Source organism: Chironomus tepperi, unplaced genomic scaffold, assembly GCF_022539635.2.
Source record: "Chironomus tepperi strain 1889 unplaced genomic scaffold, CSIRO-AGI_Ctep_v1 contig_244, whole genome shotgun sequence".
Lineage (NCBI taxonomy): Eukaryota > Metazoa > Arthropoda > Insecta > Diptera > Chironomidae > Chironomus > Chironomus tepperi.
Genome location: NW_027226366.1, coordinates 1,727,604 through 1,750,806, shown reverse-complemented (window position 1 = coordinate 1,750,806; position 23,203 = coordinate 1,727,604). Strand labels below are relative to the sequence as shown.

The 23,203-nt window shown below is 32.8% G+C and overlaps 2 protein-coding genes across 5 annotated transcripts; one reads left to right on the top strand and one right to left on the bottom strand.

Moving 5' to 3' along the window:
* The first annotated feature begins 3,781 nt into the window (after window positions 1–3,781).
* Window positions 3,782–5,998, top strand: LOC139091384 (C-type lectin mosGCTL-7-like). The gene is made up of 3 exons (XM_070641446.1): window positions 3,782–4,004; window positions 4,071–4,179; window positions 4,345–5,998. Exons 1-3 carry the CDS (start codon window positions 3,849–3,851, stop codon window positions 4,641–4,643), a joined length of 564 nt encoding a protein of 187 aa, XP_070497547.1. The 5' UTR covers window positions 3,782–3,848; the 3' UTR covers window positions 4,644–5,998.
* Window positions 5,841–23,155, bottom strand: LOC139091383 (uncharacterized). 4 transcript variants are annotated; one of them, XM_070641445.1, is made up of 7 exons: window positions 23,073–23,155; window positions 18,153–18,290; window positions 12,624–12,768; window positions 12,322–12,557; window positions 8,020–8,219; window positions 6,271–6,300; window positions 5,841–6,206 (listed from the first exon to the last, which is right to left on the bottom strand). In XM_070641445.1, the coding sequence occupies exons 2-7, from the start codon at window positions 18,202–18,204 to the stop codon at window positions 6,066–6,068; spliced, it is 804 nt and encodes a 267-aa protein (XP_070497546.1). In that variant the 5' UTR covers window positions 18,205–18,290; window positions 23,073–23,155; the 3' UTR covers window positions 5,841–6,065. The 4 variants fall into 4 exon arrangements, with proteins under 4 accessions (XP_070497546.1, XP_070497543.1, XP_070497545.1 ...); XM_070641442.1 differs by lacking the exon at window positions 23,073–23,155 and adding an exon at window positions 20,977–21,200; XM_070641444.1 differs by lacking the exon at window positions 23,073–23,155 and adding an exon at window positions 20,977–21,200 and having other exon boundaries at window positions 12,442–12,557.
* Window positions 23,156–23,203: the final 48 nt, after the last annotated feature.

Here is a 23,203-nt window from a genome sequence, read left to right as displayed (position 1 = left end):
CTGGAACCCCTGAAATCTTCCTTCTGGCAACACTTCTGAGTCCAGGAATATCTGTATCTTGACAAGAATTACCAAAGACACAAATTAGAAAGGCTTCGTCACGACTCCATTTTAGTTGCTGAATTGAAACCACATTTGGATGCACATTGGTGGCTTTCAAATGCCTGTGCAGTCCATTTAGTGTTGATGTCAGTAACCATGACGGTGCCTCGTTCAGAGAGATGACCGTCGGAGATGACGGAGATTTCCACAATCTTCAAGACATTAAAGTTAAAGTTCACAAATTCGCAGTATCCATTAGAAAACTTCTCCTTAGTTACTGCACCTTAATGCTCTCAGAAATTCTCATCAATTTGCAACCTGCAACAAAACTTCCATAAGAAATCACTAATAAATTTTTCACAGGAATCCTCTCCCACTTTTCAATGCAATTATGTCAAGAAAAATATAAAACTTGTTATCCCAGGTCGTTTAACTTATGTCTTAACAAGACAGACATTCACCCCCAGAAGAAAATCCTTTTTTCCTCACATATTCATCAAAACAAGTAAAAAAAAGGAAAAATAAATAAAAAAAAAGTCACAGGTGGGTTAAATTTCTTTATTTTTGTCATCAAGCAAGAGGTGAACAATCACATAACTGCATAGAATTGAAAAACAATAGCTTGATATGAGACACAAACATATTTTTTCTGTCAGTGCTAAAGTCACGTAGCAATTTTGTGATTTTTTTCAAATTAAAAACTTTTCCATTTCTTCTTCAATTTTCATCACGGATTTGTCACATATAAGTCTTGAAATGTGTCGTCACATCCACCGTATAAATGTCAATGATGCCGTCTTCCCTCTCAACATTCCTAGAACAAAAGAAAAAAAATTGTGAATGAGGATAGAAATGGAATTAATATAGAAAAAGTAACTGAATTAATGAAGAGTTTTAATTACAGTTGGGCATGTATGACTTTGTTGTGGACTGAGAGGTAAGTTTACTGCTTTTAATTAAGTTCCAAGGATATCAAAGGTTAAGCATTAGGAATTAAGGAAGATTAAAATATAAAAAGCATGTTGTGGGTCAACATTGTAGCATTAAATGCTGGATTAAAGTGTGGACAATGGATATAATAGGCTAGAGTATCTAAAATTAGACAAATTAGGTGAGATAATACCATTGTTGTAGACATTATAAGCTTTGTTTCTGAGTATTAGGTAGGTAGACAGGTTAGAGAGGTTAATTAGGTTGAGTTGATTGTTTTGCTTAGAAACTAACTGCTGATAAATAAGTAAAAGAGACTTCAGGATTCAGATGAGATGTCTGAAAGGGATTTAGCGAATGGGATGTGTAGGATGAAGAAGTATTGAACATTCTGACTGGATTCTTAAACTGAAATGCAATACACACCAGAATGCAGACGGTTTGCTGTGAAATACGAGTTACTGGTTACGGATGTGCCCCCAGGCAAGACTTTGTTTGGCGTGGAGCTGAATGTCTCCTAATCCAGCCCCACGCTAGAACCACGCTGGCCTGAGGTCACTTTTTTCACCTGTTTTACGCTGTATGCTTTTCGGGTAGATCCTTTTGTCATCGTAAATCAAGATACTATAATCCCTCATCTCTTGCGATCCTTGAACCTCCTTTGCAATGCCCTTGACAAGTCCCAGTACCTCCTAACTTCCCTAATACCTCCAAAACCTTCATTACCACCTGTAAAAGTCTAATAAAGTCAAATTCCAAAGCAAACCTTATTTTCATCAAAGCAATCTCAATCTTCATCTCCAAAAACCCAGATTGACAAAAGTATCAACATTTCAACATCAATGTCGAGTAGCTAGCCGTCAAAACATTTTTGTTTATTATACTTAATTTAGATATCAACACGTCTACTTAACTTCTTTTTTTGCTGACTTTCAATTTATCAAAAAAAAGATAAACTTTCCGCATCTATAGAAGATGAAAAATATTGACACAGAACGGAACAGACACAAAAGTTTTTTTTCATTGTGAAGCTCGAACGTGACATAGAACGTCCGTGATATTTATTCCAATTCTATATAAAGTCATTGACGGATGAAGAAGGGGGAAAACCAATTAGTAGTTTACTTGTCCAATTTGCATTTGAGATTGCACGAGCGAATGACACTTTTGCCTGTTTGTTGTGAATTTTTAGATTCATAAGCTGTTGAATAACTGTTGTTAAGCCATTTTTACTACTTTTTTTGTTGTTTACTTCAATTGAATATTTCTTTCTTTATTATACTTTGCATAGCACATCAACAACACATGACAGAATGTTGTAGCAATTTGTTAAAAATAAAGAATCTAATCCAATTAAGCATGAACAAAATACGAAAAGTGAATATAAAAAGAAAAATATGGATGGAGCGTCAAAATAAAAAGTCAATGGTGAGCGATGAATCATAATAATGTTTATTTTCGTCATTCTGCTTCCACTGCCATTAATCAAATTTTTCTGATATTTAAATAATTTATGGAATCAATTTTTTTGTGTTGTCTTTCTGCGGGGGTTGTCCTTAAATGATGTGAATGCTCTTGTAATCTTATTTTTACAGTTTTGGCTAACATATTGCAGGTTGTGAGCCTTCTATACCTAGCCTGTTTGCAGGGCTGCCACACGACAAGTCCCTTGCCATCTAACCCTAACTGTACTTTCCTATCACAAACTATTAGGTATTGAGCATACTTTCATGATACAGAATGTCTTCGGTCACCAGCGGTGTTCTTAGTGAAAACACTTGACGTTTGGCCAGCCACCGAGTCATACAGACAGCCTATCCAACTCCCCAAATGAAGATCATGTAATTTATTTACATTGCAGGTTGTTCAGATCACATAAAACACTGGCACACACTGAAACACTGTCATTATTGCTTGGAGACTTAGAGCCATGTTCATTCTATCGAGATCGATGGACGGGTGGTCCTTTGTAATGGCTAGCTCTTTGTAATCTTCTACACTGAACGTCAGGAGCCCTTTCTAATTGTTATTATTATATGTGACGGAAGTGACCACTTTCATTTGGGTGCCGTGGTGGCAATTTTGGAACGATCCTTGATCTGGATGATATTTGCTAGATGATGCCTAAAGCTTGTCTCTATCGCTGGCATACCAATTTCCCAATACCAAGTGCAATTCTACATCCATCAACAGCTTTTCTTCACCATATCATGTGATAATGCTCCACAATAAATTCTTTTTTCAACTTCATTCCTTCATCTGCGACAAAATCTACGAACAAATTCCTTTACAACTCCAAATCACCTCCCCGCCCATCAAAAACCAGACATGATTTTTGAACGACCTTCTCATTTCTATCTCAAATCACTCACATCTCCTATATTTATCGTTGTTGTAATCTCGTTTTGTTTCTCTTCCTTCTTTCTTTACATATCATACTTTCTAAAACCGGAATTCATCGAAAATGGTCAAGATACTGAGAGTGTTTTGAGACGAAAAAATAATCAGGGGATGGTCATGTCGTGCAAAATTTATGCTAATTTGTGGCTATATTATGCAATATTTGGAGATCTTTGATGAGAACTGCTTGAAAAACAAAAATATTTCACATTTGGATTTAGAAAATGATTCAGAAACTTGTTTTATCCGTTATAACGGTCGATTCCAAATGTCACATAAATTTAATAATAAATGTCCAGTTGCCCCTTCACTGGATCTCCAGATATGTGAAAAAATATTAATCTCAGCCAACTCGTAACGCTGTTGATATTTTTTCTGTCTATTTTTAAAATTTTTGTTTTGTTTTAAGCTTGCTCAGTAGTCGTTGTTGAATCTATCCGATCAATAGTGAATGCCTGCGCTCGTGCAATAAAGTGATGCAATTTTGGATAGTTTTAATAGCATTTACGGTGTGCGTAAAGACACAAGATATCGGACAGGAAATATCGTTAGGGATAAAGCATGAATGTGAAGGGGAATCGCAGGAAGTTTGTCACACAACCAAACGTTATCATTTTGTGACTATTTTTAAGGTAAACGTGACTTTTTTGTGAATAAAATTGGAAATAAATGATTCAATTTCCGCAAATACCCAAAAGGCAAACTTTTTCAAAGCACATCAATATTGTCAATTGCATAATTTGGAGCTATTGACGATTGACTCAAAGGAGGAGGAAATAGCCTTCCTAAATCTATTAAATAGTAAAGGTATGTCAACTTTCATAGACCAGAGAGAAAGATGCAAATGTCAAAAAAATTATTTTTTTATCTCCCAAAAATCATCTCCGATTTGATAAACATAACCCGATGTCAATAACAAAATATTCATCGCCTACTTGATATTTGGCTCATTAAATATTCAAAAAATAACAGATTTTGTGCACAAATCTGCAAAAGATTTTTGGACGAGCGGAACCGATCTAGGAAATGAAGGAAACTTCTTCTTTTTATCAAATGGAAAATCTGTTGATGATGAGCTCACATGGGCACATGGTGAACCAAATAATGCCAAGAAGAGTGACAGTAATGAGACTGAGAATTGCATGTCCTTCACAATGAATGAGAATTTAAAATTCTTTCGTCTTTTTGATCGCTTCTGTAGCATGAAATTTCATTTTATATGTCAAGAGACGAGACAGAGACGAAGAATTGGTGTGGCAGCCTCTAATTAAGACTTAATGGATGTAAATATTTAGTTTAAGGAACTGAAAGAAATATCAAAGTTGAAATTGAGATTTATGATGTAAATTAGGATGGATCCGGTAATGATAATGTAAATTAAGTTATGGATGCTTGAGAGGCGATAACCGGTTGTTGTTGTGTATAGTGTGAAATAGCCAATCATTTGATTTTATTGCCCAATCATTGGCATATTGATAGATTAGCAGACTTTTATTACAAAAGCTTACAAAAATCCAATCAAAAACTTGTTCTGCTCTTTGATTTGGTGATTCCCAGCACATTTGAATCAACTGGATTGATTCTTGTAGATTTTGAATTCTTTTGTGTCTTACTAACCTTTCGAAAGACAGTGAATGTACATCAAACATCAAATGGCGAAAAACTCTTAAGTCAAACCAGAACATTTCTGTTCTTGGGATAGATTTAGTGAAATTCAGCATCAGGCAAGACTAACCTTGGCCTGCGGACAAATTGTTCAGTATTTCTATGCTTTGTACTTCCAGGAAAGTAATCCCTTGAACTTGTGAACTTGTATGTTATTCTATATTCTATGAAGGCTTATAGAATTGTTATTCCGAAAACCAAATCAAGGATATAGCCGGCTTTAGGCATTCTCTCTATTCGACAATGGGCTCATGTGAGCCTTAAACAAGGAAATAAGTCAGTAAATAAGACTGAAAACCCAACTTTGTATACGCTAGGTCGGCGTTAAGTTAGTGGGAATCAAGATTTACTTGACAACCAGTCGGTCAAGTTTTCATTTCGGCTTCATATGCTATTCAGGTTTAGTTGCATAAAAACCATAGAGAATTGTCATATGACTGAACCATAGCAGTTAAGTCTGTCTTTTCCTTCAAAATTTTAAGTTTGTTCATTAAAAAAAGTCATCCGGATCCATCAAATTTTCACAGCAAACAGACCAAATATCAAAATACACCTCAAAAACCGTTACTCATTTTTTAATATGATCGTTTTGTTTTATTTCAATGCTAACATGATTATTGATGATGATACATTCAAATATTCAGGACATAAAAATAAAATTTATGAAATTGTACAAATTTGCACAAAAAATTAAAAATTGAATTTGATACACGAAAAATGCAAATGCAGAATGCATGCAGTCATATCTACACATAACAAAAATTGATACTAAATGCTATAATAAATAAATAAATTAACTCAAATCAGATGTTTGCATGATGAGGATGGGATAAATATGACAATAAATAAATAAATTAATTAAAAAAAATTGGCAGATGTGAGGAAATTTTATATTAAGCATGAATGCATGATGTGATCTTAATTATCTATTAATAAATTAATGGATGAATCTGACTGAAAATCTCATTCTGTATTTAATGCGATTGCTACGTGATTAATTCTTAATAATTATAAGACAGTCAATTCTTTTAATATTGCTGTCCTGTATGGCCTGGATATGCACTACTTCCATACGCTAATCGATGAGCGAAATCTTGTCCTTGATATTCTGGCTGTCCTTGTGTTCTCTTCCATGAGCTACCCCAGTCATCATGTTCATCATAATGATGCTGTCATTTATTTAGAAAATAAAAGTAAAGAATTTTATTAATAAAATTAAAAATTGATACGAACCTGGTGCTGCGCGTGTTCCACATATACAACCTTTGTCAATATAATGTATATTGAGTTAGTCATTGTCATTTTTTAATTAATTTTGTATTGTATTTTTTGGTTTTGGTTAAGGTTTCGCAGCAGATCAGATGAACAGTAAGTGAGTCGGGGATATAAAGTTTATCAGTGTGTCAGTAAGGTGCAGAAGAGACAAATTTAGAAGTAGAAAGAGATAAAGAGAAAATTTTTATTGCAATTTGTTAGTGAAAAAGAGGAATTAAATAAAGTAAGCATATCCAGTAAGAGCTATGAGTGACTGAACATACTGGCTAGGACACCAAAATGACATGAAGGTGTCTTAACTTAGCAATTCAATGTGTCATTCAATAATTCGCTCATTTCCGTTCGGTACAAGATTCATGACAGTCAAGTGAAAGCCACATGGCATCCAAATGGCAATTTTAAGGCAAGTGAAAATTGCCAACTTGGAAGGTAAATAGCAGCCACTTGACTCCCAAGAATAACATGTGCCAATCAGAATTACTGGATATAATTTCCGTTGAAAGCATCTGTGTATCGTGTATTGAGTTGTAGAAAATTTTACAAAGTTTTAAGCAATCCAAATGATTTTTCATTCAATTTTGATTAGATATGTCCAAATATGATGAATTTTGTTGTTGTTGTTTGTGTGGTGGGAAATTTAAAGTTTAACATTCGAATTTATAGATTTTTTTGCAGATTTAGATTTTATGACTATTTGATGGTCAGCAGACTTTTGGAATGTTTGTGTCGATCACAATGTGTCGATGCAATGTCACGGAGCTTATTAATTTTATTTGGGCTTGGAATTGATTTTTGGGGGATTTAATACAATTTTGTTCGCTGCTACCCAGTCCCTTGTGTATGTAAACTATTTACCATGACTGAGACTTATATCAGGAGTACCATTGAATTTGTGTCTTAATTTCAAAAAATATTAGAAATGACTACTTATAAATTTTTATTTGAAAGGTCCGCTACCTTGATTTTGTATTGTCTGATTGTCTGTACAGTCGTTAAGGTGACCTGAGTCAAAGTTAAGTAGAATTATATGCAGGGTTCTTAAGTTTATTCGATTTCAGACAAAATTTTGACAAAGTCTGAGTCAACATCAAGCCCTGATTATATGCAAATTAAAATAAACCATGTCCAAGGATTTGGGTACATAAGAGAAAATGTCAAGAAGTTCAGGTCATACCTTGTCAGTTCTGTCATAAGGACCTCTTCTGTGATACCATTCGTGTTCCTGATTTTGAAAATATTAAATTTGGATTAGAAAATGAAAGTTCAATGCAGGAGGTCAATTCACTGTTGAATTTGTCGACATAAGAATGAATCTCAAACCAGAGTTGGAAGGACTCCAATGTGAAGGCGCCTCCACTGGAGTCCGGACTCCAAAAAAAGTGGATTCCGACTCCATAAAGTCCGGCCAATTCTGTCCCAAACATTTACATTGGGTTCAACTAAAGTGTCAATAACCCGAAAAGCACATTGCGTGCAAGAAAATAATATAAGACTAGATATAGCCTCGTATCAGGATTAATGTAATCTATCCTAACAATTTAAATTAAAATCAGCCAAAAAAGCCACAATTCAAATTAAACTTCAAATTTCCATACATATCAATCACCTTCCCATGAAGAAACAAAAAAGATACATAGAGATATCCAAAAGTCAACAGAAATTAGCATTCGATAGAAAAAGGGAAAAGTTGGAACTTAAAACTCTTACCTTTTGTGGTTGTCTCTTTAAATCAATCCAGAATCTTGCCAAGTTGATTATCATGTTGATCAATGCAATGGCAAAGAATTTAATTTGCAAGTGGAATGAGAGGATTTTCAACAACATTTCAATCTTTGACTTGATGATTGCGCCGAGGAAGAACAATTTCATCATTCCTTTCTTGCCTTTCTTTCCCTTCTTACCTTTTCCTTTATTTTTTAATAGTTTTGGATAGAGAAAATATTATTAAATTATTTAATGCTGAAATGAGGTGGATATAACGTTATATTTGTGGATTAATACTCTCGATAGAGCTTTTGATGGTAAATAATGAGCTTGAAATTTAGATCTTTAAGAATCTGAGTGAACTTATTACGGTATTTTCTAGGGCAGTGCTTTTCAAATCTCAAAAAGCGTGATCTACGAAACATTTGATACATTGGAGCAGTAATGGATAGGGGTTTCAATCCCGGGATTGATTTATATGCAATCCCGGGATTGAATCCCGGGATTACATACATTTTGATCCCGGGATTGAAAACCCTAGTAATGGACTACTTGTGTGCCATGGTACACTGATATGCAGTGAAAAGCTCTTCAATGAGTCTTTTGATGTTGACAATGCCACAGTGGCACAGAAGTAGTCTATAATTGAATTAGAGTATATGTATCACAGAGGTTCCTTAATGATTAATCTCAGAAGAACAGGGTATAATCTAGATTCTAGAATATAAGCTAGTCCGAAGGGCACATGGCGTGGAAAGACGATATATATTATTCTTGCATGTGCATGATGTGCATGTGATTCTAAGGAATGCTATTGTGTATCTAAAACAGTTGTGGACGATCTTTGTGGCGCGACACATTAGTATGCCGCCAAGATTTTGGAAATACCCAGAATCGTGTCAAGGCTAACCATTAAGGTGTGTCGGGATAATATAAAAGGTTGTCTATTACTGATTCAAACCGACGTGAATCTGACTTGGATCTGAATTCGGATTAAGAATCAGTAAAATTTGATGCCACGTCAGAGGAAAACCGGCAATAGGATTGTCTATTTATCTCATTTCCTATTCCATGTGCCTTTCAGGTAGATCTAACCTAAAAATCTCCAAACTCAATGATTTTCAAGCATTTCTATCGAAAGTATTTGATAAAATTTTGTTTATGATTATGTTAAATCTTAATATGTAGCATAGAATAAAATGTTGTATGATATATTTATAAATGATATGATGCATGTGTGTCATATATAATGTGATATGTGGTAGTATGATTTATTAGTCAATGAGTTTTAAATTATTCATGGATTATTTAACACAAAACAATTTTTCATTCATGCTGTCGTGTCTCGGTTAGTTTGCAAAAAGCAGTAGATGTAATAAAGCACAGATATGCAATTAAAAAGCTTTCAAAAACATTTGTAAGGTTCACAATTCTCTTTTTTTACATTCTCAATCTGAGAGTGACGATGACTTGCGAGAGCAACAAAAATATAGATGAGGAGTCACCGTGAGTGCAATTGGAATCATTAATTTATGGAGATATTGCACGATAATGGTTAATAATTTGTCTTAATTGCATTATTCTACTTACAAAACTTTCTTATGCTTGATAATTTTTTTTAGCTGATAATGATTTCGATTGGATATAAAAAATGGCATTTGTGGACCGACACTTACTAGGTGTGACAAGTTAATTAAGTTAAAAGCTTAAGTTAGGAATTTGAAAAAATGTAAAATAAATTAAGTTTCACTTTGGAATCTTCGAATGCAATTTAGTCCAATTAGGTACATTAATGAATTGTAAAATGGGAGATCAAGTTGTCAATAGATGCAATAAGAAATTTATGAATCTGGTCAAGTAGATCATGCTAATTTTTAATTTTTAAGTCCTAAAACGGAACAAAAGTTCCAAGAAGAAATTTATTATTGATTTTTGAGTCCTAATATTCAAAAGAGAACTGCAAATTCCATCCAAAAAATTTATGGTCCATAAAAATGTGCATCACAGTTGATTAAATTTTTATTGGTTTTTAAGCCACCTACGTGAGATCTTTTTTACAAATGAAATGAAATGCAATCAGAAGGAATTTAGGAAGTTTATACTTATATGGACAATGAGGAACGGGATGTAGATTAAATCATGTCAATTACGAACAAAAAATATATAAGAAACAATACTGTTCAGTAGGTTAAAGAAGTTAGGGAAATGACCAAGATTGCTGGTTCATTAATGTTTTAGGATGTTTTGTTAAAATATTCAGATCAATAACTTAAAATCATTTTGGCCAAAAAAATTGGCAAATTACATTTTGTCTAGTTATAATAGCAACAATAGACCTAATTTTACATGACATCCAAAGATTACATCTCGAACGACACCGGACGTAGAAATGGCGAATAATATTTTATTGCCGATGTGAAGTCAAACTCATCGTTGGAATAACAACGGTTTCAGTACACAGATTGAGTAATTTCTATGTCATGTTCATATTGGAATGGTCGAGTCGTAGGCGTCTTCAATGTCTAGACTCAAGAATTATGCATATTCTCTTGACTTTTGTATATGGGCTTAGACGAAAAAAAAGTTCCATTTAATAAAATCACTCAAAACTTTAAAAAACGACTTCTGTTAAATAATCTGAGTACCACAACACAAAAAGGCAACATAAATACAGTCTCTAGTTCTATTCCAGTTCAATTATTAACAAATTAAGCTATTAATTTTAATTTTTTTGAATTTTTGTGAAGATTTTTGTTGTTGTAAACACCGAAAAATTTGTATGAAAATTCAAAATTTTCTTAACGTTTTTACAAAAAATCATTAATTTAACTACTTTAAACCAGTTTTTGACTAACTTTTGATATTTTGCATTGTAGAGCATTGAAAAATGAACAAGTATGAGTAATTTTTGTTTCTTAGAACTCATTATTCATAAAATTTAAAGCATTTTTGTCCAAAAACTCAGATTAAGTAACAAATTTTCAGTGTCAGAAATCGAGTTTGTTTTTCAAATTTCGGCTTAATTATAGTGTTTTATTTAACATATTATACATCAAAATGTTTGTTTTTTAGAACTATACAAGATAGACTATTTATATATTACCCTAAATATCAGGAAAAGAGAAAAAAGCCAATTACATCACATTTCTGACACTGAATTTTCGAACGACTAAGCCCATATTCTGCCATATTATGTCAAGTTCATAACTAGACATTCAGTTCACTAATCGCAGTCTATTCTATTTAGGTCCGATGTCTTGGAATTGTCAATTTCGAGAAAGCTTGATGGTCAAAATAAGTAAGAAACTAAACTCTTTTAAGCATTTAATTATGAATTTGTTGATATATTTAACAAAATTAACCTAATTAATTAAATTGTTGCTTGTTTGCAATCTATTAATGAGCTTATTAAAGCATTCAATTCCCCATCAATTAAATCTCATTTCCTCAAACTTTAAAGTAGTAGTTTAGAAGTTCTTAAGCTGATTAAAATCAATGTTTGATGTATTTCTTTTAAAATATTCTTCAAATGAGACTGACTTAAGTTAATAATTCATTAATCTTTCCCTAATTACCACTTTCCAGTCTCTTAAGCATTCAATTAATTCACTTTTTACATCAATAAGCTGTTAATTAATTTATTGGATGCATTTTTGAAAGGTTTATTGTAATGCTCTTGTTCCACCTATTAATTATCTGTTATCAATAACAATAAAGCAAATAAATCAAAGGAAATTATGAAAAATACACTTGGGGAAAGCTAGTCGGTGCTTCATAAGCATCATAAGAGCGACATCAATTAAAGAAAATAAAAAGCAAATAGGAAAACTGGAAATAAAGTATATCATGCAATTATAAACTGTAGCATGGCAACTAATTAGCACATTTTAGACGGAATTTAAGAGTATATCTATATGTGTAACTACGTGTAAGTGATGCCGTTAAATGCTGAATATTATTTTCACTCACATTCTGTATTATATTAAATAACTTTTCAGTTGAAATTCGTAGAAATCTCACTATACGATTATTAGGAATGAAAGAGAAAAGTTATGTACGGAATGTATATGCTTGTTGCTGTTTCTTTTGTATAGATTTGTGTGTAAAAAATTATGAAATTGGTCAGTAAATTTGAAGGTAGATGAGGAAATGTATGTATGCATAGAATAGACCCTAGCAAGCAAAGAGCGTGCTGTCAAGAGCAGCATAAGTAGTAAGCAATGCCCACAAGCATGTCCATTTAGTATATTAGCTCTTGACAGCAGTCTCTTTGGCTGTTTGGGTAAGCTAATGTTAATTTATTACCATAACCACCATAACTCCATCCATCACGTTCATCATCATATCCATATCCTTGTTTCTTATTTCCTTTGTACCCCTTTGTCAATCCTTTAGCTCTACCTTCTTCATCTTTGGTTATATTACCTTCTGTCCTGAGTGTATCATAAATTGAGAAGTCATCATTAAAATCATTGGCATCGTCATCATCAAGCTGCTTCTTATCTGTCTTATCTAATGCACGACCATTACGTCCACGGAGGCTATAATGAATTATTATTGTCATCACTTACTGTCCTTACTAATTTGCATATATTTTTGTCATTTACTTATCAACTTCATCTGTAACGATATTAGCTATGGCACTAAAGCCCTTCTCGAGTGCATTCATAATCTCTGATGGACGTTCCTTCTTCTCATCATCACTTAATCCTCTTGATGTCTCACTTTCTTTCATTTCTTTATCCGCTTCATCTAAAGAGAAAATAAAGAATCTTGTAAATAAAATGTCACTTTCTTCCACAACCGAGTATGTACGTCTTTGACATCCCACAAGCTTATTCCCTGTTTTGGACATTTTGCAGTTATTCACTTCTGTGTAAGAGAGAATCCGTTTTAGATATTTACTTGATTTTCTTGTTGCCATTACCAGTTGATAACCCAGAAACACAAATACTTTTCCAATATAAAGCATATGTGCCTTCTCTGTACACATCTCATTCTAATAGAATTAATGTTACATATTCATGAAATTCTTTACTGGATGTACTGTTTTGTTTGACGATGTACTGTAGCATTGATGTGATTTTTACCGTGAAATTGCAACTGATGTTTTCTTTTATAATTTTTTAGTTTGCAAATCAAGTCATAGTACATATTGCTGTTAAGCATTTTATGCTTGTGTGAGGATATAAACGTTTTTAATCAAATGCAGTCAGGTGCTGGTGAATTATTTGAATTCCTCATGAGGAAACGAATGGAATGTTGACAAATTGGGAATTTGTTCATGTCTCGTGATGTTGATAGTAATTTTTTGGGAGGCAGTAAGCATCTAAATTTGGGAATGTTTTGATAGACTTGGATTGTGTTTTGGATGTGGTTGAATTTGGTTTTTTAGGCGATTTGAAGTTTTAGTTCTGTATTTCTAATAGTTAGTATTAAGCAGAACTCGAAGAAGACTCAGATTTTGTATTGAAAAGTCGAGTTGCTTCGACTCAACTTCCAGCTCTAGTATTAAGTAGATGGAGTCGAATAGACAATTGCCTTCAAAATCCGAGTAGACTTTGAGCTCTAAACTATTCAGTTTTAGAAATTACAGCAACTATTAGACATTTGGAGAGGTTATGAACAACAGTTATAAAAGTAAGCATGTAATCTCATATATTCGGCAAATGATAACACTGGATCTTTAATACAATCATTATCTAAGCTATTTAGAGCTGTAATTATATCCATATCATCTTACAATCATCAAAAACACATCAAAATTCAGTTAAAATCACGCCTGAATTCCAAAGAAAGTAAGTCTCATTCCTATTTCTTCAATTTGTCATCTGACATTGCCTGTAAGTGTGTCTCGTACTAAAAATAAATGCAATAACCACAAATTTGAATAAACCCACACAATACAGAATAAATTACATCGGTTGATTCCAAAAGTAATTGAATTACTTTCCAAAACTATTGATGACAATCTGCATTTTATTTCCCATTTAAAACCGCATTCTTTAAACAGTCTTGTCGGTAATCGATGCTTCAATCTGATAATTAATAAAGCCACATCTTCAACATCCAATATCGGAATCCAATTTCATAACAATTCATGCTGAATATTGAAAAAGCCGTTAATTTTACATCCAGCATATACATGATTTATGCAATTTCACTCTATGACCGTAAACAACTCGAAAATCCGCTAATTTGAGGAAACAGAAAGCAAAAGTAATTTTGACACAATAATCAAGCATTGCCATCTTTATATCTTCATCACTTGCCCTTGATACTTTCTACCAAATTATAAAAATTGCTCAATTTAATCAACAAAAGAAGAAATTTTTAAAAAAACTCACAAGAAGTCCAAAATTGTGAGTCATTTTCCATGGTCAGTTAACAAGTACACGTCGTCATACATGGTGAATCTTTACAGTACTTTGTAAGTGAAATGGAACGCTAACATTTGTTCAGGTATGAACTTGTGCGTGTAAGTCACACGACGTTAGTCAATTATTCTCACTTTAACAGCATCGACACCTTAATAAATTTGATTGATATGCTTGATATGTGGTCTATTGATAGTTCATGGAATGCAATTGATTATTTCATCACTGCAAGAGAGAACTAGTGTCAAATTTTATGCATCACATGAGCATTATTGTGATTTATGGGTTATTGAAGATGCTTAACAAGTGTTATGGGATGTTATGCTGTCACATATTTTATGATGATGCTTGAAATGCTTGTATAGTAAACAAAAGAACTGTGAACTACAACAATGAAAAATATTTTCGGTCATAGGGACCATCAGTAATTAATCTGTTGTGCATTTCGACCCTATAACCTTAAAATTGTTCATTTATAACTCAACTTGAAGTCATTTAAAACACACATCAAATTGATGAGAAATCAATGCGAGAGAAATTCGTGAATTATTGCTTGACGGGAAGTGATGATGATACTTAACACAGACCAAACAATTGAATCAATGCTTTTATCACGCGTACATGAACAGAATAATAAAATAATGAGGAATGCGTCGAGAAAAATAATAACTTTTTTTCATATCTTTTACTCTCGATTCAATTAATAGATTTTGTTTTGTGTCTATCATCCAGGTCATGAGGTCGAAAAGTGAAATTTCTCATGTTTTTTTCGGCAATTGTTTAATTTTTTTATTTACTTCTCATATAAAGATTAATTAAAAATGCTTTACGGTTGTAAAATTTCCGTTGTTTTTTGAGAAATTTTTGAATTTTTGTATTTTTCATGCAATATTCCCCTAGGAATGCAAGGGGATTGTTAACCGAAGTATTTGCAAACAGTTGTCAACAATTTTCAAGTCCATTTAAAGTTTTACACAAATTAAGCATTTGCAAAAGCATTAAAACTATCAGAAGTTATCGCATTTCAAGCTCAGAAGCTCCAATTTTATTCATAATCCTCGATTCAACTAAAAATTCCAATTCCAACATTCAAAATCATCTAAATTAGGTAAGTTTAAGAAAATCACACACCTGCCACTATCCAAACACAGCATAGGATATAGATACTTATCAACTGTAATCCAACTGACCCACATTCATCCATCAGAGGAGAAATATTCACATGAAACAAGTTAGAATTGTTCTCAATAATGGAATTTTCTTTCCTCATATCATTTAGCGTACCGCAAGCAGATAACTGCTCTTTTTCCTATCCGTGGCACTACTTACACACATTTTTTACATGATTCAATTATACCATATATGATGAAATTCTACAGCCTTTTGTTCTACCTGTTTATTGCATAACAATTAATATCAACATTGATCTTGGATGTGCGTAAATTGTTCTGATTATTATGCACATGGGAAATAAATTGAATCGAACGATGAAGAGAAGAAGCAATCGAGAGAAATTACTTCTATGCGATACAATAAATTGCTTTTTTTATACTGTTTTGCAAAAAGATTAGACTTACTGTTCAGTTCAATAAACATAGGATGTTGAAAACATACTCGAATTGTTCTGTCAATAGATGCAAAGTTGATACTCAATTCGGTTTAATTATTAGCTTTATGCTGTACAGCAGACAACAATAGTGCCTTGTTACTGTATATGCTATAATCTAGTTTGGAACTATTTATTAACTTATATCAGTTACTGGATCAGGTTTTGAAGTTTCTCTTTAATGAACTTATTTGATGGTTTGAATGCTGTTTGGTCAAGTGTGTTTTGGATTATGAGATAAGAATAACTTGGAAGTGGATATTTCAATGGGAATGAATGATTAACTGAAGTGTGGAATTGATCACTTGATTGATACTTTTTGAAGAAATTGACTCTTTCTACATGATGAACTGCATTACTTGCCGTACAAATGAGTAAAAATCAGCAATCACGGTGGCATCAGGTCAACTTCGCGCAGCGAACATGCTTTGCTGTTCGGAAATACTTGTAAGATTTCTAATTCTTCACAAAACATCCGAAATGAAATCAAAAGCATGGAAATATCTCAAAAATTCTAAATTCCCATAAACCTCACCAGAATCACGAAAACTTTCGATCATTACTGAATTTTTCGAATCATCCATTCCCCAGATGTGTTGAATTCCAAGATCAATAACTTTCAACTGAAGCATTTCCAAAGAACCGCAAAATTTCACAGATTATAACATTTCAATTAATGAACATTATCATGCAAACATAATTTCTCTACATCATGTTATACATGCAATGTGATAACATTGTAGCAATCGAGTTCAATGAGCCATTATCATCAACAGTTTCGTAATTGTAAATTATCAACATAAAATGCATTGCATATCACATAATCCCATCATATCATGGCCTAATTAAACAGTTATCTAATGGAATGGAATGGAACAATCAATGGTATGTTGATGCATACTACTTAATTACAGGATTTGCTCTACATGTGTGTGACATTCTTTCAACAAACATCTAGTCAGTAATGCAAAGAGAACATAATTGTCGAATATTTCATCAATACCTAAGATTAAGTGAAGATTATTCACATATTTGCATCTTTGCCACAAAGATAAATTGCATTTTAAATGCCTGGATGATAGCAATTTATAAGAGGATGAAGTATGCAGCATAAATTCAATTTTGCAAAAGACAATAAGATATGAAAGTAAATAAAAAGACAAAAAGCAAGTCACGATGAGCATTTGAAAATCAAATATGAAGAAAATGGAAATTGTAAGCACAACCAGCATCATGTAGATGCACAGAACATAAATTCTCTCGATAATAGGAGAAAAATCGAAAGGCATCATCGTCATTTTCATTTCACCCATTAGATACTTATGCTGAATTGAAGATTATCAGCCATATACATTCATGTGCATAAATTTTTAGAAGCGGCGAGAATGGCACAAAAAAAAACAGAATTGTCATTTGGGTGCATCGCATGGGAAATGAAAAGTGAATTTCTCTTGCCTAAGATGTCGCAATATCAATGGCAAGGTCTGTATCACGTTGCAAGTTTTCATCTTCACAAGTTCAGCATATAATATCATGCTGATTATTGGGTCAGGAATGCTTACATTTGCTTTCAGTCATTTTGCCGATTAAAATTGAATTAGAAAATGGCAATGTAGAAACTTTTTTTTTTCATATTTCGTGTGGAAGTGAAAGATGCTGCATACTATATATTTTTGGATGCTGCATAGTACCTATGGATCATGAAGCAACAAATCATTGTCTGTAATCATCTAATGTACATAAAGGCTTTTTTATACCTTTCAAAAATGTCATTCTCACATTAACACGGTAAGATGCAACAACAGCTGCTTGATAAGTGCAGCATAAAAGAAAGTCCAAAGATGATGAACAGTTAATTGCATTCTTTAAGTGAATTATACCTTCCTATGTTCCTCATTCTTGGATATTTTTCTCAGCATAATTTGCGGGGATCATTCAACATTATGTCTGATAACAGCAGAACTAACCTCAAAATCAAGTGCTGCACTCTAATAGCTGCACAAATCCCAAGTATTATTTATCTATTCCTAAATACAGTCGTGATTAACTGCTCGACATTCTCAGCATATTTTTTGCATATAAAACCTCATCAAAATGTCAAAAAAGTCAGCTTGCGGTTTGCAGCCACATAAAGTCTCGAGATAACTACTCACCCATCAATTCCTGTCGCTTCTCCTCAACTTTGCCCTCATAATAGTCCAACATGCGTCCTGTTTGTTCTTTGAGGCAATTTAATGGCTTTGGTGTGACGTAGCACAGCGCCACCTCAACGAGTGATGATGACTGTGGGCCTGTAATGTAAAAGATCATTATTAGTATCATGCCTAAAGGATTATTTGATATTTGAAGTTCCACGGAAATTGAGAAAATCAATAAGATTTTGAAAACTTTATTAAATTATTGATGAATGGCCAAAAGCGATTGAATGATTGGATATCCCGCCTCGAAACGCTTTACTTCTTCTCACCATTTCATTAATAGATACAACTGTGTGGATATGCTGTGCATGTGAAATCAATCGTACATAAAAGTTAATTGAATCAAAGAATTTTTATGTCAATTTCACTGGGGTAACAATTGATGACTTTTGAATATATAATTTTGATTGTAATACGTTCAATGATTACTTAAAGAAGAAGCTTAACCACAAAATTGACGACTTTTGCTTTAGGAATTTTTAATTTTTTTGCTATTTCACTTTCAGGTTTTGAGTATAATTCTGAATTGTAGGTAAATAGCAAATGGCATTATCGACAAGCGATTTAAAAGTTTCATTTTCTAGTGGCTTTGTGATACTTATTGTTCAATACAGGCTAGGAAATGTTTTTAATGTCAAGATATGTGTCGTAAAGTTAAGCATTTGGATATTATTTACGAATGATTTTGAAGGAATTTTTCATTTGTTTTGTTTTTGTTGTTTTGGATCAAAGAAGGCTGGTTTTTGTAGAATTTGAGTGAATAGAGAATTAATTGAAGTTTGGGAAGTTATCAGGCTTGATTGTAAAGGTTTGGTTCCTGTTGATTATAATGTTAACTTAGCATTCCTAATTGAACATCTTCAAAATCACTTGGAAAACAGTTTTGAGTATCAAATTCAAAGAAATAATGAAATTTACAACCAGGAATTAAATATATCATTAAAATGAGTCTCAAGCTGTAATTCACGACACGCAGGTGAGTTAAACCGCTATTCCAGTCTAAAGCTTGATCGGACTTCTTCTCAATATACTTAAATTACAATCAGAACAAGATATTCTTCGTAACAAATTAATTATCCATAAATACAGCACAATTCTAGACTTATCAGGAATTATCTTATAAATATTCCCGAGCAGAACAATGCGGCGAACCACATTTTTTGCCGTAAATGGATCGAAATGCGCCGTCACGGTTTAGTCAGGGCAACTTCTCGTCTTAGCGAATTTCCTTGAGTATCTTATCATACATCGACGTAGAAATTCCTTAGCAAATACGCTGTGCTATTCGGAACTACATTCACTACGTCTCATTTCCATATCTTGAAGGCATTAAGCTATGATTTATCATGAAAAATAACGAAAGGTTGTTTTAAATTCGAAAAATCTCTGTAAAAATATCCAGAGGATCTTCATGAGAATTCCAGCAGATGAGCAATATAGAGCGGCAAAACAATCATAGAAAATCCTCATTTATAGCCAAAAATCACAACATGAAGATGTTAACTTTGAACTTTCCGATATTTATTTTGGCAAGTAACTCAATTGCCTTTTCATCAACAATGAGTTGCCATTTTACATCAACAAATTATTGTTTAAAAACAAGATCTCCAGAGTGAAAACAAAATTTACGAAGTAATCGAAGAAATTTCATAAAAAACAGCATGAAATTGCCATCGGCTGTTGACAAGAAGTTGTTATTTCATTCGCATGTCTTACTTATTGAAAAATTCAATAATCTTCCTCAATTTCAAAACATTTGTTTACTCAAAATTGTTATTGTATCTTAAATTTAGGTCAGTTACCAAACGCGGAGCAATTGAATGACAACATTGGATAGGGTCGAGAGTATTACTTTCGCTGATGACTCAGAAGTCAATTACAGATGCAATTTCATGCAAAATTGAAAGTTTTAATAAGTAATTAAAGTGTAGTCAACAGCCTCGTCTTATTGTCTACTTGAGACAAAAGTAGAAATTCATTTGAAAATGTGGAAAACGTGAATAGTTCCAATTATATGTATTTTTTTGTGATAAAATCATCACATATTAAGGCATCTTTAAGTAAGTACTGTTGTTATTTTCATAAACATGCAATGGAGTTTTGTTGGTTTTTTTGCCAATTCTTGAATCACGAAAACGAAATCAGAGGAAAAGAAATGTATGAAGGAAGAAGTGGAAGAAACACTTTCGATTGTACTTGAGAGTCTTGTTTTTGAGTCAGTGATGTAGTCAGAAGAGTTCAAAAGGTTTTAATCACAATGTGGTGAATTATAGAAGAAATGAGTCGAAATCTAATGTCACTGTGCCATCAGAGCAACTTGGGTCGTGACTGCTAGGGTGCTGTTCATGTAATTAAGCAAGCTAACCACAAAAGTCACTCCACCGAGTGACCTTAAGATGATTCGATCAGGAAACCCATAATTGAAGTAATTTCTAACAATTTAAATCAGTGTTGCTCAAATTATGTGCCGTGGGACACTAGGAAATGCCATGAACCGCATGCTGTGAACGATTTCGGTCATGGCTTACCATCAAGGCACACTCGACACAAGAAAAATTTGGACAACACTAATTCAGACTCCTAAGTTCACCCCTGCTTCAATTCAACTCCAGCAACTCTTTAAATGTCACTTCCATATATCTTGAAGACATTTTCACTTGTGACTTAAATCCACAAAATTTAAAGCATATTCATTACAGAAGTGGAACATAAGATTGCGTAAAATTATCACACAAACATTTAATTTTCCATGTCTGCAGTTTTTGCGTTCATATCTTACCAGTTTTTGGTTGCTCTTCTTCGGCATGCACACATAGTATTGTAACTATCAAAACCGCAAGGAATTTCCACATTTTTTCACTTCTTATTTTATGATTTATCTTCACAATTTAGCAAATTTATTAAATAATTAAACTAAATTTCACTTTTTTAACCGCACACAAAAAATTTTCCTATTAATTAATTTAATTATATTATCATTGCACAAAATGCAGCACAAATGAAACTCTATCTTCAAGTCAAGTTGAAGGTGTTGAGCGTTCAAGATCAAGGTGAATTGTGAATCTGTTGGCGATGCGTCGCGTTTATTTTATATGCGGAAAAAGAAGAGTAAGATCTTGCCTTTCCAGAAATACAATTGGAATTGGTGCTCTTTCTCTTTATTTTACTTTACTTTACTATCAGCAAGCAAGCGATTTAAGTATGTAACAATTTTTTGATGAATGAAGTCTGAAGAAAACGGTAAAGTCGAGTGCATATATGCGGATTTTTCATTCAATTTCTTTTCTTTTCATCTTCTCTTTCTCCTCTCCATCCATGATCGTTTCGGATATGTGATCTCTCGACTTTCTGCTTTGAAATTCAGTCAGCTTGCTACTCACTCTCTGATATTTTTGTTTACTCTCTTCAAGTGCTGCAAGGGAAATGTTGTTGAATTATTAAGTAAGAGAAAAGGTCGGAAATTTCTCTGAAACTTGAAGATTGTTGGTATTTTTGGGGATCTGAATTTGTATTGCTTCTGCTTAAGAGACAATTTACACTCCACGTGACCAGCGTAGCCCAATATTACTCCAATTAAAGTTCAATTTATTCCATTAATATCGTCCATGAAGTTGAGAATATATCAACTGTCGTTAAATTGAATTGTATTTGCAGCAAAAATTAATTTTTGCCTCTTTTTTGGTTGTTAGTCCCCTCAATAGAAAAGTTTAGTTTGTTTTCAATCTTCAAACAATAAAGATCTTATTAAATTATTAAACCAATTGGAAGGTTGATTAATTAGCTGTAAAATTGATAATTTAATACATGTTGCGCTACTTAATTGATTTTATATCATTAAGATTCTTAGATCTTATGAACAAAACGTTCATTTCAAAGTTCTTATTATTGTAAGCAATAATCCATAAGATCCAACAAAAACCGTTAAAAAAGAAGAGATGTTGTTTTCAAAAAAAGCTTCGTTTAAATCAATATGAAAGCTTATTTCTAACGTAAAAAAGCTTTTTGGAAGGTAAGTATAAATTTTTAACAGTGTAAACAGTAACAGTATTAATATTTGATGCATTTTCTCTTCAAGTTGGTGGGAAAATTAATGAAAACTTTTGGAGATAAAGCCTAATATAACAAAATAATGAGCATAACTAAAAATGCAACAGCATAAAAACGAAAACTAAAAATTAGGCAATATGAGATGTAATTAGAGGTCATGACTGTTTTAATTAAAAGTAACAAAAAAGATACGGGAGCTGTAAGTTTTGCATGAACTTCTTTTACTGGAGTGAATCTGGATTGGACTCATGGAAAGAAGCTGTTGATCGAGATAGTATCGCATTTGGAATCGGAAATTGACAACCGTGGAGCTGGTTTTAGGCGATATCTGAGGGAGGTCATGGATCACAATTGATCAGTACAGGCAGCAGAGTAAGTAAAAAAGAACCAGGATCTATTGCAATCTTAATTAATTGCTGAAAAACCACTGCTTAAGAAAATATCATGCCCACAGGTAGAATATTATATAGTTTATATTAATGTTAAGTTAGCCATCTCATATCAGAACTAAACTGTCTTCAACACAGTAATTCCCTACGTCACAAATAAATGTCATACTTTCCTCACTCTTATTACTCACTTTCGCCACTTATAAGTTAAGTATACGCGAAGTTTGACCGACTCCTATAGTTTAATGACTAAATTACTTTATTATTAATTTTAACTCATTTTTTACTTTTCTCCGGCATTTGATTTGTTTTTATTTGCAACGGGAAGTTCACTTTTTCACTTTCTTATCAATAATAAAGGCTTTTGGGCTGATCTATACTAATTACATCATAGTAAGCAAGTTCATTCATCATATTTCACTAATAAATTCTTACTGACAAGCACTGCGGCATAAGTGTAAAAAATTTTGCGATCTCTGACATGATTGATATAATCAAGGAAAGTCAAAAGTTAATTTAATGATTCACAACTGGAACTAAAGTATGCTTTTATTACATTTTGATTTAAAT

Coding starts and splice junctions, on each gene's coding strand:
- LOC139091383 (XM_070641442.1), bottom strand. CDS start 21,049: ATGTGGAAATTCCTTGCGGTTTTGATAGTTACAATACTATGTGTGCAT. Junction 12,769..18,152: donor GAAGCGACAGGAATTGATGG/GTGAGTAGTTAT, acceptor TTTTCTCTTTAG/ATGAAGCGGATAAAGAAATG. Junction 6,207..6,270: donor TGGAACACGCGCAGCACCAG/GTTCGTATCAAT, acceptor AATAAATGACAG/CATCATTATGATGAACATGA.
- LOC139091384 (XM_070641446.1), top strand. CDS start 3,849: ATGCAATTTTGGATAGTTTTAATAGCATTTACGGTGTGCGTAAAGACA. Junction 4,005..4,070: donor ATTTTGTGACTATTTTTAAG/GTAAACGTGACT, acceptor AATACCCAAAAG/GCAAACTTTTTCAAAGCACA. Junction 4,180..4,344: donor AAATCTATTAAATAGTAAAG/GTATGTCAACTT, acceptor AAAAAATAACAG/ATTTTGTGCACAAATCTGCA.